Raw genomic sequence first — 18,464 nt, forward strand, 5'->3', positions numbered from 1 at the left:
GGGGGGGGGGGGGTGTGGGGGGGGGGGGGGGGGGGGGGGGGGGGCAGAAAGTATGCATTAATGCAGCCGGTCTATCAGACTCTCAGAACACTTTCATTATATACATACAGCTTTGACTAGGGGCTGTTTCCTCTGAGAACATAGCTGATGCTGGGTTCCAGACAGGCTCCTGGTTTCATTTTTGGGTCAGTACCAAAGGTTACACTTTGCTCAGGAGTCCTAAAAAAAATCCCAAACAAGTAATAACACCTCCACCTGCAAAAAACTGACACCTCCCCGCAAAAACGAAACCCCCCCCCTCCAAAAAAACGACGACAAGAGAGAAGGAATAACAAAGGTAAATGTAAACTGCTTTGAAGCTTGCTACAGCCGTCCATGACAAAAGCCTCAGAAATCCATACTGCTTCAAGTCGAGCCTGGTTTGATTCATTATTAATAATGCAACCTCCACGTTCAGAAGTGCAGCAGGCTCCTTAAGGAGAAAGCTTCCAGGGAGGAAAAAGGGTAATTCAGCTCTCACATCTTAAAACTTCAGTAATTCCTAAAGTCTCTACAATTTTTTTCCAATGTTGGATAATAATTTAGCTGGAAATAACCCAAAGCAATTCTCTGGCATTTTTCTGTAGTGTTTTGGGGAGGGAGGTTGGGTGGGTGGTAAGTGTATACTATGTATATTCATCTGACTTGCAAGAAATAATACTAAATCTGCAAGTTTTCAGACAGGAATGGTTGCCACAAATTGATTGGCACCACTTTTTCATGTAGCCTTTGACACAGCATAGACTCTTCCACGCAGGCTCAGATGTGGCGCAGATACAGCCACCTTCTCCTCCCTGATACAACGCTTCCCAGTTCTCCCGTTTCAGTAGTCATCAATTACTCTGACCTCATCCAGAAAGAAGCCAACGGGCCAAACAAACCACTAAAGCAGCAGGCCCAGCTTCCACTGCATGTTTGAGCCAGGCTTGCTTACTTCAGTGTTGGATTGGGATTTAAGACTGGAGTTGCCCAGTCAATTTTCCCCGTACTCCATAATTACCCAGAATTTTTAGGAGCCAGAACAGCAGCTAATCAGTTACAAATGGTGCAGCTCTTTTTCCTCAATGGAAGGTTTTAAATGTCAACTCTTTAACTTAACAAGAAGATTACAGGAGTAACAATGACCCGTGCACTGTACCGGGAACTCAGCAAGACACAAATCCTGCTTTGAATGTCTTCTATGCTAGATGGAAAACACAGGACTAAGTGTGGGGGAAAGACCACGTCAACCCATTTTATAGATGGGAAATAGGAGGTATAAGGACATTAAACAACTTGCCCAGGGAAGTCTGTTGCAGGGCTAGAACATGAAGCCAGCTTTCCCATGTCCCAGTCCAGGGCTCCTCCACAAGCCCTTCTGTCCTGGCAAAAGCACGGCACGGTAGTGAAGCTCAATCTGCCTGCACACAGGTCTATTTCAATGAATTCAAAAGAAATTCAAATGATCTCCCTGCTCTTAAAAGGTCTTTTAGTTCCCAGGAATCTGCACCTCTGGAGGCTGTGGTGGGCCACTAGGGCGTGCTCCTGCATTGAGCCACCCACCTCACTGCGCCTGACCACCTTCCAGGCTCCGCGTGCCTCCCTGGGGGTGCCTCACATCTGGCCGACCCCCCTCCTGGAGCACACCCGCTAGCTTGGGGTAGAAACAAGGTTGGCATTGATTAACGACACACTGGACCCTGCATCCAGTTCCCCGAAAAGGGCTCTCCTGTTATCTTAGTCTGGTAGGCGGCCGTCACCTCCTCTGGGCTTGTAATCCTGCAGCAACAGGCACGCCCCTCAGAGTGGCTCAGGTCTCCCCCCTCACTGCTTACAGCTGTTGCATGTCTGACTGGCTTGGGTTTGTTGCTTAGCTTTGGGCAGCTGGGCCTGATGTGGTCCGGCTCCCCGCAGTTATAGCACCCCCTCTTTTCTGAATTGGATGGTTTGTCAGAATCTGGGGCCACCTTGCGCTCAGCAGGAGGTGGCCCTCTTTCCCTTTTTGGGCCTGGCCCCCCCTTCCCCCCTCTTTGGAACCCTTTCTGTTCCTTCCCAAAGTAGGGAGGCTTCTCGTCTATCCCCTCATGATTTAGCATCAGCTGGTCCGCAATTTCTGTGGCCTCTTGGATGCTTTGGGGGGCCTTGTCTTTGACTAGGGTTTTAATCTCCCTTGGACAGCAGTGATAAAATTGGTCCAACGCTATGAGGTTTAGCGCCTTCTCTCTATTGTCAGCCTTGGCTCCATCTGCCCATTTAAGGAGTGAGTCCCACACCTGGGCCGCAAACTCAACCATTGCCTTCCCCAGTTGTGGGATGGTATTCCGGACTTTTTTCTGGAAATAACCTGAACCTTGAACACACAGCATTTTTAAAGGTACCATAGTTATCTGCTGATTCCGAGGGCAAGCTGTTCAGGACCACAGACATCACCCTCAACCAGAGCAGCCATGTGTTTCATGAACTCTTCCTTTGAAAACTTTCGTTGGTGCGCTTGGTTTTCGAAGATGCTTAGGAACACTTCTGGATCATCCCCATCTTTGTAGCAAGAGAAGATTGGGGTGTTCAGTCTGAGGGATGCATCTAGTATGAGCTGGGTGCCCGCAGCTTCAGCATTTGCCTGCATTTGGAGTACTGCAAGCTTGTGCTCACACTTGAGCCTTACCACTTTGGCCTCTGCCTCGTGCTGGCACTAGGCTTCTCTAGCCTCATGCTCACGCTGTTCCTTCTCGTGCTGGCGTTGGGCCTCCAGCTCCATCCTTTTCAACTCCAGCTCATGCTTGAGCTTGCACTCTCATGCCTCAGCTTCCAGCTGCAGCTAGAATTTCTGGAAGTCCCACTCAGAGGGTAGCCCCTCAGTGCCCCCCCCATGGGTTCTGGACGGACACGCAGAGGTGATCTTGCAGCCTGATCATTATCACACAGGATCTTAATCAGGTTTTCTCCCTTTTGCTCCTTCCTCACTTGAAGGCCTCTCACCTTCATCAGATCTCTCAAGTCAGCCACCGACAGGTGGTCATACTCATCAGCCATCCTAGCTATCTACACTGTTCAGTCGCCCCAATGCCAAATTAGAAATGGTTTGCTCGAGGGTTTTCAATGACTCTATTTCTCTTCCCCAGATTATGCCTTCAATACAGCAGGTTGTCGGATCCCACCATTACCACGTGTGGCGGGCCAGTAGGGAGCGCTCCTTCATTGAGCCGCCCACCTCACTGTGCCCGACCACCTTCCAGGCTCCGAGTGCCTCCCTGGGGGTGCCTCACGTGTGGCGGACCTCCTTCCTGGAGCACATCTGCTAGCCTGGGGGTAACACAGCCACCACCCAGGGATGGGCTTGATTCTGGCTACGCGCACCCTGAGAAACAGGTCTAGTAGCCCTCGAGGCTACTTGATTCACTTCAAGAACTTGGGGTGCTTCCCTCAGTCAGAAGCACAAGTAGTGGTCTCCCTTAGTCAGCCAAACCAAGGGGACCCCAAGGCATAATCTAGACCCACTCCCAATAAGTCTCCCACGCTAGGTACAAAGGAGAACTTTATTGGTTACAAGGGGTAGGGTTGGAATAAGGTACAGGGCAGCAGCCATGAGGAAGACTCAGAGAGAGAGAAGAGCTGAACCATCTAAAACTTGCTCTCTCTCTCAAAACTCATGAGCAAGGAACTGGCTGCCTCCAGAGGGAATCTCCACCTGCCTCTGGATGATACTTGTGAGTAAGCTACCTGAGATCTAACTAGATATATAGCTTTCAATAACTCAGATGCGTGATCAAAGGCTACCCCAGCCATGCCAGTTTGCTCTATGGGATTTCTCTGATACTGCTCTACCCTGTACCCTATTCACTATTCACCATACTCTCACCCCCATTTTCAACCAGCTCTAATTTATTAAACTCCTTCTCTTATAGAAGTCCTGCATCTCTGCTCCTCTCTTCTTCGATGTTTTACACTAGAATGGCAATATATTATTTTAAAGGCTTTTGTCACCACAGACCTTTCTTTAAATTACTGGATGCAAATCACTAAACAACTACACGCTTAGCAGAATTATCCTCTCTTCTGAGCATCTTAGCGTCATTCAGTAAAACCCACTCGCTGTAAAGATATTCTGCTCTTCTTTCCACTGATGTTTTAAACTGCCCCTACCCTTCCAGAAAATGGAGGGACATTGTCTGTAACCTAAGACTGAGCAAATTAGTCCTAACTCTGAAGCCGACTGAATACAGACACATCCTGTTAGAGAAAGGAAAGCACCATCTGAAGGGTGAGGGGAGACGCAAGGCCACCAAGTACTCCCCAGCGATTCTGCTGGACTTTGGACCCAACCCTGTGAAGTCCTGAGTATCTCCTTCAAAACACTCAGACTCACTCAACTCCACTTTACTTCAGTATGGTTAGCAGCTTTCACATACTGGGCTCAGCATTTTTCAAGGATTGAACATTGAACTGTCAGTCAATATTAGTAAGAATAGGTCACATCTTCCCTTACTGAAAAATTCACCACTTCTGTGCAATCTGAACCTTTGTACCTCAGATTTAGTGGCTGGTGCCTGCTAGTGAAGATTAAACAGAATATGCTTTCCCAGAGTTACACCCTGAGGTCTCTGTGCTGGAGCATCTGCTTATGTTCTGGATTCAGAGATTTTCCCAAATATCGACTGCCATGGGCTCGACAGAAAATACCCTGAAAGCCACATATTTTGCAAGGTGATAAGTGATGAAAAGAACAAAAACAATAAAGCTCATGCATAATCTCTGAAGATACCAAGTTGTCAGCCAGGAGGTGATGAAAGTAAATCTGTTATATTTGGAGCTTAAAGACCAGTTATTTGCAACACATTTTGAGAACCTGGCCCGAGTTATGCTACAGCTGGGTAGTTTTCCCCTCCAGATAAAAGTTCACCCCTTCTCACCCTCCTCAGTGTCACAGTTAATCACAGCTAAGTACATTCTTCTGAGTGCTCACAAGGGACTCCCAGGAAGGCAAAGCTGTATCTGCCACATCTAGTCAACTCACAGTAGGAAAGAGTGACCTGAGTACGCATGTGAAGTGATGTGGGAAAGGTGTCCATGGCACAGGGACTGAAGTCAGGAGTGTGACTGTGTGCACTTCCACATGCAACAGGAGGAAAGACTGAAGGGAAACAATACTCTCCTTTAATATGCCCTTTCCCAGCTTAAAGGGATTTCCCCAAAAACAATGCACAATAAAGAAGATTAAGGTCACCAAACTCACTCTGGCCAGAACTAGCAATGGAAAAATCTCAACCAATACCTGCGCAGATGTGACGTTTGTCCCAAACCCATGCACCCCTTGTGGTCTCTGGGTCACCTCCATCCTACAACTCAACCACACACTCCCTAAACTCTTTTCCTTTTCTCTTTCCTTTGATGACTCATGGGACCCCCTCAGCAAGTCTGACAGCATCTCTCTGCTAACCTCCAAGCTTACTACTTTCTTTCACTGTCCTGGCACCTTGGGGCATCCAGGGTTGAGAGCAACTGTTGTATTCAGAGTGCATAAAGTGGGTCTTGGCTCCCCTTAGAAGCTTAAAGCTTCAGAAGACATGCAACGCATTCTCAGGCACAACCAAAGGGGATGCACTGGAGTGTGGGGACGTGAAGAGAGGCTGCTATATCCATTTGCCCCATAGGTCTGCAGCAGTGCAGGGGAGGGAAGGAACAGCAGACATGCTGGTTGAGACTGGACCATGGTAGGAAAACCATGGACTTGGGGTGGACAGCACTGACAGACACAGGAGTGCTGGGAAAATGTTATAGAAGAGCCTCCAAACCAATCTGCCCTAGCACAAAACCCAGTTTAATCACCTAAAGTAACTGTCTGTTCCAGGAGGAAAAGACCAAGCAGAGTCTCAAGGACAAATTCTATGCTGCTTCTACCTTTGCTCACAGGGGCGCATACATTGAAGCTTTCTATCTCTCATTCCAAGTCACTGGTGGTGTTCACTCATCAGTTTACAATTCAGAAATTAGAAGTAGACCAGACAGTTGCCAAGAAGTAGCCAAACCAGGTCTCCCCTCCTCCCCACCACCAACTGAACTAATAGAAAACATTATTACAATAGCAAAGCATGCTTGCTACATCAAACCGGCAGGTTTCTTTTGAAGGCAGAATCAGAGAAGGCAAGGCTCATAATCTGAAACAAGTCAACTCATAATAGAGCTTTAGAAAGATGACACATCTATAATAGCTTGTAGATTCAGCCTGTTATTTGTAGATCTATTCTGAATCTGTATAGAAAGCAGAGTGCATTGTAAAGCGACTGTTTCAAATCTCGAAAAACAGGTTTTTGAGCAAGTACCTGTAATTGCTTTCCTCTCTCCTTTCTCCAGTTTTGCTTGTGTAGATTCGTTATAACCACCATGTTCCATCGACTGCTCCACCCTTTTTATTGCCGTGCCCTTGAAATTCATCTGGAGTTGGCTAGTGTACTTCTCATGCTGCAGAGACAGAAGCAATAATGGGTATGGTGTTTTCAACTGCTGTACAGCAGGCAATGGAAAGAACAATAGTTCAATGTACTCATATCAAGACAAATATTGTGGTTGTGCTCTGTAACAAGAGGAAAACACACACCTGAACAAAAAGCTGTGGAGTATAGTAATAAATGCCAGCTGAGAAGCTTTCAAATACCTCATTCAGAAAGGTATAAAATGACATAGCTAGTCTGCACAAAGGTCACTATGACTTAGCTCCACAAAACATCTCATTAGAAAATGCTTTTAAGAATAAACTAGGAACAATTAGAATTAATGCCACTTCCATGCAGGAACCTAGAGTTGAAGTCTGCTTTATTCTCACAATGGCATTATAAATTCTTTCAAGCTGTGCTTTTTATGCATCTTATCTTAAATGTTCAGTGATGCCACAGAACATATTCCTCATTATTTCCGCCAGATCTGGACAGAAGGATTGGGAAGCTATTTCAAATTAAGAGATTGCATTATTAAAGTGCTAACTAATCCAACCAGAACTGAATCCATAAAAAAGGGTGTTTCTATTTAAATCAGGTCTGAGTAAGCACAATTAATCATCCACTCAGTCCAAACCTCCTACACAGTAGACTATGTTGGTGTTCTTAAAAACAAAACCTGGCCAAGAAAGTATAACTCAATTAAAGACTGACATTTGGCATCGGTATTTCCAGGTCTAAGCAACTTTGCAATGTCACTGTGAGCTGTTAAGCCACCACTGTCCTAGAGGCGGCTGCTTTTCTGCCGTGACCAAAATGATAATGGGAAGTTTTGTATCTGCTTCTGTGCTACATTCAGGAGAGCCACCTCACAGATGCAGGAGGGACTGCTCCATGAGAAAAGATTAGGAGTTTAGAAGGTGAAAGGAACTTGTAAAAATTAGACAAACAGCAAGAGTAAATTGAGCAAATTTTAACCCACCAGAGGAAATATTAAAGAGCCAATATAGGCCATGCCATCCAAAAAAAAACAGATTCATGATTCGCTACTTGATTTTTAAGAGGATATGGACTTCTTAATGAATCAGTTCAAGGCTGTGGCTGCTCCTCTTTATGTTCTAAAGCTCTAGTAAATTTCTCTCCTGGCAATCACAACTCCATAAATAATTTCAGTTAAATGCTAGAATCGGGACAGGAAGATTAGAACCGAGCTACCTGGGAGATGCATCTATCCTCAAAGCAAGGTCCTACCAGTCGCATATTGAAGAGAAACTGTGAGTTGGGGTTGTTTCCAGACTGCTTTATTGAAGCACGTAAGAGTTTCAAGCTGGCACAAGCACTCAGAAAAAAGTAAGGATATTTAGCACTTTCCTGATTAATGGCGTCATTACCTGATATATCTCTTTATAAAAACAGCACATATGTGCTTACCTTTAATGCTTCCTCAGGAACTTTGTGTTGAATATGTTCCAGGACATACATGTTTGAATGTACAGAGCTTGTTAAGGAAGTAAAGGAGGAAACAAAAACAACACAACAAATCTATCCACAATTTAGTTACTGAAATGGAGATTATAAAACTCAGAAAGCACAAAGGAGGAAAAAATACAGATATTTATAGCAATCTTCACTCTTTCAGAACTGTATGACATAACTGTCTCAAAACAACACCTGCACCTCTTTTGCAGCAGATTGCTGATCATTTCTATAGACTTGATTGAGCTGTTCGGCCCAGTGCTAAGTAAAGAGCAGCACATAGCCGGCCCACATCAAGGGGAGTTGTGGGGAGAAATACTGACTCATTGCAACATGGAATGGGAGGATCCAGGGCCATGATACCATTCCCTCCCTGCTCTTGAACTAACTCTCTGCTGCACAGCTCCTGCTCTTCCTCCTCAGTACCCAAGGCATAACTGGATTAGCGCCACATGCTCATGTGCAAAGATGGAAGAGGAAGCTTTCGTACCCTGAACAGATGCCTCAAACTAAAACATACACCTGCTCTGCATTAGCAAGGTTTACAGTCACTACAGTTTCACATATGAAGAGTAAATCAGGTTGTGACCAGCTATGCCTTCTTAAAACGTGATTCTGCCAATATGTATGGCACTCAGACTATAACCTCCATGAAGTGCTGGGCAGAAAATGAATAACGGAAGCATTGAGAAAAGCTGTCAGAAACAGCTTCAAAAAATTACACAGAACCAGGGGAAAGAAAAATAATGGTGGGAAATGTTAAACTAAAATAGACTAAGTAATATTGGTAGAGTTGGGAAACTACATTAGTTTGTAAGGGATGCCGTAAATGGAAGAGCATGTACACCCTTGTGCAACTGAGCACAGATGACTCACAGAACATGAAAAGATGCTGCCATCTGTACAGAGCTGAGCAAGGTGGGCCTAGGGAACAGTCTGAAAAAATGGCATTTAAGTGGCAGAGAGGGAGGATGTATACATTGGGTACATTAGTCATGTTTTATAAAATGGATTGATTTGACAGGCCTTCATAAATCTACTTGCCAAAGGGCAATAAATTCAATAATTCATTTAATATGACTAGCCACAAGGGTTGCAGGCATAGCCACTCCAATTCCAAAATTTACATTTTCAGAATTACTGCAAGAAGTTTAGGCTCCAAGCTGTAGCCACTGTCCTTCAATGTATTCGTGTTTATAGTAAGTCTTCTTCAGGTTTCTGTTTACAGCAAATCAGAGATTACAAGAGAACTTATATACTGCATAGAAAAAAAGTACATGTGAAACACACTATTAAGGTTGCAAAGTCAACCACTCTCTGAAGTTAGGGAAAGCCAGAAATGCAGGGCACTGACAGATGTGGGGGGAAGCACTTTACTGGAAGCAGCACATTAATTCAACCCAGCTCTGCAGCATCTGTATAGATCAGGAGCTTGAGCAGGGATTTTTGGTGTTTTTATCTAAAGCTGATTCAATCAGCTATTAGATAGAAGCACCAAAAAGTCCCACTGAAGTACCTAATCTATACAGATGTTGGGCAAGCAGGATCTAACTAATGCGATGCCTCTTCTAGGCACGCACTGCGCTTGGTGCTGGGGCGTGCTGAGCTTAAAGCGCCGTTTGTTTTTTTCCACATCTGTAAGCAGCCACAGTTGCCTGGGTGACCTTAATTTGTGCCTTTCATGTGTGTACATGATGAAGTCTTCAATTACATGATGAATTACCATCTTCCACAGAGCCCTGCCCATGGGACGGACATCACTGACTGGGTAAGTAGCTATTCAATACCTTATTTTCTTCTTGTTAAGCAGTCTCCTAGGCCTTATTCAAGCCCTACCCTGAAAGCAGAGTTATGAAGATTTTCTCCTAGGATTTTACGACATACACCACTACCATCTCCGAGCGCTTCATAAATGCTGGCTAACTTATTTTCATAACACCACTGTGAGGTGAGGGATAGGCACTCTTGCCATTTTGCAGACTGAGAAATGAGGCAGAAAGAGACTAAGCACATATGAATATTGGATCTGCAATCTGAAATGCTGAGGATTTGAATTTTCAGGACAGTAACATTAGATATCACGTCATATGGTCAAAGCACAGCTTCTATTGGCCTCAGCTGCACACCTCACTGTGTTCACTACCTCTGCAAATCAAGCCCCAGGATATCATACTGGAAACCCAGAAAATGACACACACACCAGTAGTGACCACCTGTGACCAGCCCATATCATAGGGAACACTGCGGCTGACAAGAGTGGAATCCAGCTCCCCCAGCCAGCACTCTCAGCCCTGAACCATAAATTTTCCTTTTTCTCCTTCCAATCCTCCACCTCGTTTACTCCACCCCTTCCAATTACTATAGCCAATAATGAAGGACTCCCACAGATGACAGTCTCACTACACAACCCTGATTCATCCTGTAAGCAGGCCTGTGTTGTGCAGGGGATGAGACAGGCAGCCTCTAGAAAAAACAAAATGCATGCAAGCATGCAACTGGAGGCTGCATTAAGAGGGCCAAATTAGGGTTGCACGGGCAATCCTTCTTCTTGTATTTCCTATCTTTTGAACATTCAACTTTGCTATCTTAATAATTGTCTTTTAAAGGTAGCTTTTGGTGTGAAATTTTCACAGTTGATTAAAAAAAAATAAAGTAACTAGAAAGGACATCACAAGGTATCAGATACTCACATGGGTCATCAGTAGAGCTGAACCCTCTGATCTACTACAGCTGACAGACCAGCACTAGAAGGGGTTGGGACCTTTCCCAGCAGGTTTTACTGAGACTGGCTGACAGCAGAGGACTGCCGAGACTCTGGGGTGTTCTAATGAGCTTGGCCTTCTGCTCCGTTCCTGCTAAGCTAGATCCCTTTTAGCCTTCTTCAGCATGACCCTGTCCAGTCCTTACCCCTTTCCTGGCTCCTCATCCCTGTTCCATCCCCCCGACCTGTGAGGCTCCTCAGTCAATCCTAGTCCTTGTGCCCAGCCAGTGCTCTCTTCTACCCCCTCTTCCCCACTCCTGGCCACCAGGCACCCACCCATGTTCCCATTCCTAGGGGTTCCCAATCATCCTCTCTTCAGGTTTCTCAGCTTCACGGTCTTCACCTCCTTGCACCAGCCTCTTCGCCAAGCCACTTCCAGTTTTCCCCTTCCATGCTCCAACCCCTCATCTAATCTTCGCTCCCCCCTCTCCCCCCGGCTCTCTCTCCCCTTCTTTTTCACCTCCCCATTTCCCAATCCAAATCTTGCCCTCTAAGTCCCTTTCTCCACCCCTTGCAAGCCTCCAGCAGCAGCCTGTGCCTCACTGAACTCTTCAATCCTACCTTGCAAAACCCTACATCCCTTCTGTATTTGTCCCTGGTGGCTCCCACCTCCATACTGCCTGATCAGCGGTAAGAGAGGTCACTTGAGTTCACAGGAAAAAAAAAACAGACCCCACACCCAGTTCTGGTGCCTGGTTCTATTGCAGACTGGAGCTGCCATTACAAGGAAATTTCAGCTTCATCCCGGGAGTCCTGGACTGGAGCCTGTTCAGGTTTTCAGTGGGGACGGTTCCTGTTCAATCCAATCAGCATTAGGAACTGAGGGAGTGAAGCACGCTCTGTAAGTACAGAATATCTGGAGATTTTATCCATTAACCTCTCTCAAGCTTCCCGTGAGCTTGGCCAAACTGCAGCAGGACAAAGGCTTATTAGAAAGTCACAGACAGTAGGGCTGTGCGAAATTTTGGCAGCTGTTTTGTTTCGGAGGTGTTTCGGGCTGTTTTGGCACCCAAAACACCAAATCCAAGTCAAAATAGAAGGATCAGAAACATCTCTGAAACAAAACAAGGCATCTGAAATGTTTCGAAAATATTTTGGAAAATTTCAGCGTTTTGGAGCCGGGCTTGCAGGGAAACAGCTATATGCTGCTACCCTGCTACATGACTCAGCTCCACAGGGAGCAGAGATCTGTGCCGAGAGTCTCTTTGTCACCGCTGCTTGCCCTGGCAACGTGAGGCTGCACGGGGCGGGCAGCAGCAGGGAGGAGAACCGGCGTGGATCTCTGCCCCCTGCAGATCCAAGTCATGCAGCAGTGCTGGTCCCTGCCACACAACCTGGCTCCACAGGGAGCAGAGATCCCTGTGGGCTGTCTGGGATGGGCAGTGGTGGGGAGGAGACCCTGGCATGGATCTCTGCTCCCTGCGGAGCCAGATCACATGGCAGGGACCAGCAGGCTTGCTTCCCTGTCCAGTGACCTAGCATGACAGGGATCAGAGATCTGCATGGGAGTCTCCTCGTTTGCATGGAGAGTAGCAGCCCTCCTCTTCCCCCCAGATGAGCCACCCATGGCCCTGTCCTGCTCCCCACTGGGGCCCTGCAGACACCAGCCCCTAGCCCTGCACAGCTAGGTAGGGCTGTGCAAAGCTTCCCGTGCAGCCCTTTGAAATAGATTTGGCCAAACAGAACAGTGATCCGAAACACCAAAACGAATCACTGTCCTCCAAAACGGCCAAATCTGAAACCAAATCCAAACACAGCTGTTTTGCACAGCCTTAACAGATAGCTTAGAAAGAGTCCAGCAGTAAGCAGTACAAATGATTAGAGGCTTGAGAAGCAAGATTTAGGAGAAGATGAGACCTAGGGGGGATTTGATAGAAGTTGTCAAATACCTGAAGGGTGATTATAAAGAGGATGGAGCTAGATTTTTCTCTGGAGCTGTGGGGGACAGGACTAGGAGCAATGATCTAAAACTGCAGCAGAAGAAATTTAAATTGGAGATTAGGAGGAACTTTCTCACCATGAAAGTTAGCCTGTTTGAATGCATGAGCAAGCATTCAAACAGGCTAGCTAGAGAAATTATGGAATCTCTATCTCTGAAAATTTCCGAGAGCAGGTTAGACTTGACTGGATGGTTTAGTCAGGGATGATCATGCCTTGAGCAGGGGGCTGGACTAGATGATCTCATGAGGTCCCTTCCAGCCCCACTTTCCTTTGAACCTATGAACTTTATCAAATTTGCATGGATTTTTGCAGGGAGTGGAAAAGGCATATCCCTGACAGAAAGGACACTCTTCTTCCAACTATCAATAGCCACAACATGGCAAGTGTTAGAATTTTCCAAAAAAGTTCAGACTATATTAACAGTTGAACAGTTTTTTCTAGCCACATTCTCAGAAATTCCTGAACCTTGCTGACTAACATTTTCCACACAAAACCAGCCTATAGCAGACACCCAGCATATAAAATTTGAGCCCAACCAGGCAAAGCAACTGAAAACAGGGTTTTTTTGAAAATGGAAATCATTGGAAAACCTTAAGAGTAGGCAGTACTCACAGCCCCACCTATAATTAACTAATCGTATAGACTCCATTTCAGCAAGTCATTTAGACATGAGTCTAACCTTACGCATGAAAAGTAGTTCTGGGATGAGAAAAAGGAGGATGAAGATAAAGTAACAATGATGTTATAGCAAAGTCTATCAGGGTGCACATTTTGTAACAGCACTCGTGCCCAGTACCTGACCTCCTTCAAGGAGCAGCAATGCTTGGAAATAAAACAAATGTGCCCACATATTCTGTGCCAGCAGCAATCTGCAGGGGCAAATTTTAGAAACCACCCATTCAAGTAACCATCAGAGAACATAAAAGTCATGTAACTAGGAATATTTGCATACACGATTCCCCTGCAAACACAGCAAGAGAGGTGCATTTTTGCAAACAGGCTGTGCCTTGACTTTGGCAGGACTAAAAATCTGCTCTGTGAACTGATTAACAAAAACCACCAAATCATCATATCTGCAAAAACCATAAATAACTTCACAATGTCAGAATTGTGCCAAATATGGCTTAATAGGGAGGTCTCCTAATTAAAAAATATATATAACTCAAGAGTAATGGTATCCAAACTGAATGCAATTCTTGCCAACAAAGGTCCAAAGCCCAGTGAAATCACTGGAAGGTGATATAATTATGCTTTGGACTAGGCCCAAAATGAAGGAAATAGGTTGATGAGACATCTAAAAGCTCCAAGTGGCAAAATAAAAGACACTTAGTCATTAGTAGTAATCAGTGATATTTAGCTCTCCACAGAGCAAACAGCAGGGAACTTAAACAAAAATAGTGCATTACACCTCCCATACACAAGGATATCGTAGCCAAAGCGAATCACGTCATTCAGTTTTAACGTAATGTACTTCTGGTCAGGAATCCGCACGTCGTTCACGAATGTCTGTGAGGAGGAAGCACAGGCACTATGTTGATGGAAGGCATAAAATTGACACGTTAAAATTCATCCAAGCAAGCCAATGGAACTGCTAAAACTAATGGAACGTGCATACAAATCCAAAAGACACTGTGCTCTACCCACCGTTTAGTGAAAATGAAATGCAGTTTGGCAATGGCCAGAATAATATGCATTCTAGCTACTGAACTGAATTTGCTTTCGCACAGCTATTGCTGAAAATAAAACACTGCAAACAGAAAACAAGTAAGAGGAAGACCTTTTTTACATGGTGTGTAATTCACTTGTGGATCTTGTCACAGGAGGTCTCACCAGGAGTAGATCCAAGAACAGGGAGCCCCATTCATTTTGGCTGCACCATGCATGCACAGTGAGCTCTGACCTCACTGCCCAGGTAGTGCAAGCTCCTGCCAGAGCATTGTGCAAGCACTGAGCTCTGACCTCACCAGCTAACAAGGGCAGGGTCTAGCCAGAAGCCCTGCTTCCACATGGTTCTGGAGCCCAAGGCATGAATGCTGCTCATGTTCGCCTTCCCCTCCTCCTTTCTCTTGCTCCACTGAATTCAGCAACAGGGGAAAGAGAAGATTAGCAGTGGCAGTATTCACACCCTGGGATCCAGAGTCCCACAAAATCAAGGGCCGGTCAAACCCCACACCAAGAGCTGTTGTACAGCAGAGCAAAGGAGGGTGCAACCATGCTGCTGCACCCACCCTGGATTTCACACAGTCCAAAAGCCCAAGGCTGAATCGATTCAGTCTTTGCAGGTTAGTCTAAGCTGCATGGATTGAACTGATAAGAAAGTGAACAGACATTCACTTTTGATTCCAGAAATGCTGCCACATGCCTGCAGTGGCTCAAGCCGGAAGCCAGGGGGCATTAAAGCAGCCTCCCTGCTCAGCTGCAGCAGACAGCTCAGGTACGTCCACCCTAAAAGAAGGGGTTTGTGGGGGTGGTGCAAAGTATCCTGGGCTGCTGGTGGACTGTGAGTTACTTGAATGTGGAGGGAACCTGGGACAGAAGGTCAATAAACCAATTTAACCTAACTCAGTTAAGTCTGATACTACATCCATCCAGGTTTATTTTAAACTGGTTTGGGCCTTTCTGAAAGCCGTTTACATGCATTGAGCTTCTGTTGTGTTACAGATTTGAACTGGTTTCTGATCACTTATACCAGTTTGTGTGTAATTTCTGTCCCTAGTGCAGAAACGTTGGACAGAACTGGGAATACAACTCAGACCCCATGGCCACATCCAGACATGCAGCCACATATGGTTTGTGGTCCTACAAACCTCTTTGTGGTGCCACAAACTGCATGCACAGAACATTAAAATGTGCCCCATGCTACAAATTTACAGGGTGAGGGCAAAATTTGCTACTGGGATAGCCTAGTAGCAAAAAAAAAAGTGCTAAAAACCCCCATCAAGAAAAAAGCAGCATGGCACGGTCCACAATACAATAGTGTGCACTGGAACAGAGACTTGGTCCTCCAGTTTGCCCAAAGCAGGAACTATTAGTGCTGCTGCATGTGCATGCCCCTGCATATCTGGATGTGGCCAATGAGTTCAAGACCATTCATGGTTAAGGCAATTATGCAGGCAACAAGCAATCAGGTAGGTCCTTCACAGTAAGTATAACCAGTTTCTATATGGCCAGTTCAAAATAAAAACAGATCACAAACTTATGCAAACAAGAGTTGGCCTGCTGATGAGGGACGGGCACACAGCTGCCCCCAGATGGCCATTAGCAAAAAAAAATAAAATAAAATAAAATAAAAAAATCAGGAGTTGTCCGATATTCCAAGACAGAATTCATATAGCTACACAAACAGGAAATGAACAGCAGCTGTCTTCTGTTAGGTTTTGGGAGTGACAATGCATTTACCACAGAGAATGTAGCCCTTGTTGGGTGCATGACAATGAAATAACTGCTTGTGAAATAAGGGAAAAAACAGTCTGAGAAGTGACTTTGAAGAAACAAGCTGACTGATAAAAATGACGTAATACACCTGCAGCCCTGGGGCAAGACTCTTCCCTCCTCCTCCTCTCTCAATGCTCCAGGTAAAATACTCCTCACAAGAACAAGTATTAAATTGAGATAAATATTTATTGAAAGCTAGAGCTAGACCCAGACCCTTGGCTAGTATATATATAGCAACAGCATTCCACTGGTCTGGGGGCAAAATATTCCCATTAATGAAAATGTGGTTCAAAATTAACATTTACTCTCGTTTTTAATTATTTTTATTTTCAAATTATTCTTCAATGCATCAGAAGTAGTGTATAAGGTCATCAGTATATCAAGCCATGTCATAAAGAGAGAGAAAATATTCTATTTGATATTATTCCACCTAACCATACACACCCACACTATATAGGGCATTGTAATAACTATGGATTCAATTTTTTTTTTATTTTTTTTTTACCTAGAAATTAAAATAGTTCAATCTGAATTAAGTAAGGATACCCTGAAATAGAACAGCACAGAACAGCAAAACAGAAAATCAAACTACATACATAAAATAGAATATTTTCACTATCAAATTAAAATTACTTGATATGGTAGTACTTAACAAAGCTACTGACAAGCCTGAAATTAATTTTAAATATCAAATGAAAAGATAAATATTTTTAATAAAGATTCCTTTGAAACAGCATTTAGTTTTTTTCTAAACAAAATTTCTTGAAAGGTAAAAATATTAATTTAAATTGCTATTATGCAAAAAATTCAGCTTAGTCCATACATCTTTTTACAATAGAGAACTGTATTTTCCAGCTCTGAAAAACTGGTACTTGGAAAAAGTTGAAAAACCCAGTACTTGGGTCACTACACGGATCGTAATTCTTCCAAAGCTAGCTAATTACATAATAATATTAATGACTACTAGTAGGGGCATACCGATAAAGATGTTCTTGACTGATACCAATAGCCGATTGTTAACCAGCTGTATTGGCCGCTACCGATACAATAACCAATCTACAGGAATGCAGCTGTGCAGTGTGGAAAGCAGGTCCCTGCAGGTAAGTTTGTGGAGGGGAAGGGATGGGGCAGATCAAGGCCACCACATTGAAGGAGGAAGTGGGGCAGGGAGCGCTGCCCAGCCAGGGCGGTGAATGGGACGAAGCCATGAGCAGCTCGTCCAGGGGATCACGACATGCCCCACCCACAGTGCTTCCCCCAGGGGATGCATGCAGTGGCAAGGAGCAGCACCACTCCGCTCCTGGATGAGCTGCCTGCGGCTGTCCAGCTCCCCACCCCAGCCCGGGTCCTATGTACTACCATGGCTGGGCAGCTCCCCCAACCCCAGCCTCTGCCCCTCTCCCTCCCAGTGGTGGCCTTGATCTACCCCTCCCCATTCCCCTTCCTTCCCCCATGTCCCTTCCCCTCCACAGACTACCTGCAGGGAGCTGCTCTCCACACTGCTCAGCTGTACTCCTAGCCACATGCATGCGGCCGCACGCATGCATACCCCATCTCTCACTCCTGGAAGCCCCAAGCAGGGTCCGCTGCAGGCTAGAATGCTGCCTGCCTGCAAGGGGAAGCCCACCATTTCCTGAGGGAACCCAGGCATCTGGAGGTCCTGGCCATAAGACATAATTCATTATATTTATTGGTGAACATTATTGGCTACACTGGCCAAAAAAAGCCAATAGCCGATAATGTAAATTTCCCACACATACTGGTGCCGATCCGATATGCGCACCAATATAATTGGTGCGCTTCTAACTACTAATAGTAGTACAGTAGTAGTAGTAATTTAAAGAAACAGTTACAGCAGAGCAGGCAATTATTACAGGTGGAGGGCCGCTTAACAAGTTTTGGCAAGCTGTCGAGGGTCAAAAGGGCAGCCCAAGTCCTTGACAGGTGCTCCACCCCTTGCTCACCATCTTGGGACTGGAAGTCCCATCCCCTAACCCCTGTCCTTTATCACAGGAAGTCTCTCCCCTTGCCCCCAGAAGTACTCCTTTTGGCAAGGGGGTTTGCCATCTTGGAACTGGAAAAAAAAAATGTATATACTAAAAATCAAACATTGACAATAACATATTTTAATTTTATTTTTAAAAAATATTTTTGTCCTGATCTGTGTGCATTCGTGTGGTATATATAGAGGTGATTGCTTAATAATTCAAAATTAAGGCTTACTCTTGTATATTGTAGGGGAGTGTGATGGGGCAGGGGGTATAGAGGGGTGGGTGTGTATCTATGTGGGTGTGTGCTTAATGTGGGGTAGGAGAAGGGTGTGAGGGGTAGATGTGTGTGGGTATGGGAGATTGTGGGGGTCTGTTTATGGGGGGGGTGTTATGGGGCTTGTGGGGTGCGTGGAG

General features: G+C 45.3%; 1 protein-coding gene across 5 annotated transcripts in view; it reads right to left on the reverse strand.

The window, feature by feature from the left end:
* CEP170B (centrosomal protein 170B) overlaps window positions 1–18,464 on the reverse strand; it is an 86,980-nt gene that overhangs the window by 49,526 nt on the left and 18,990 nt on the right. For all 5 annotated transcript variants that reach the window (XM_019518482.1, XM_019518483.1, XM_019518479.1 and 2 more), the window contains exons 4-6: window positions 14,052–14,130; window positions 7,878–7,936; window positions 6,336–6,474 (exon numbers count right to left, since the gene is read on the reverse strand). In XM_019518482.1, the coding sequence (XP_019374027.1) occupies window positions 6,336–6,474; window positions 7,878–7,936; window positions 14,052–14,130 (277 nt within the window). The remainder of the gene's footprint in view (window positions 1–6,335; window positions 6,475–7,877; window positions 7,937–14,051; window positions 14,131–18,464) is intronic.

This window comes from Gavialis gangeticus, unplaced genomic scaffold (genome assembly GCF_001723915.1).
Source record: "Gavialis gangeticus isolate Ggan-Ray unplaced genomic scaffold, GavGan_comp1, whole genome shotgun sequence".
Lineage (NCBI taxonomy): Eukaryota > Metazoa > Chordata > Crocodylia > Gavialidae > Gavialis > Gavialis gangeticus.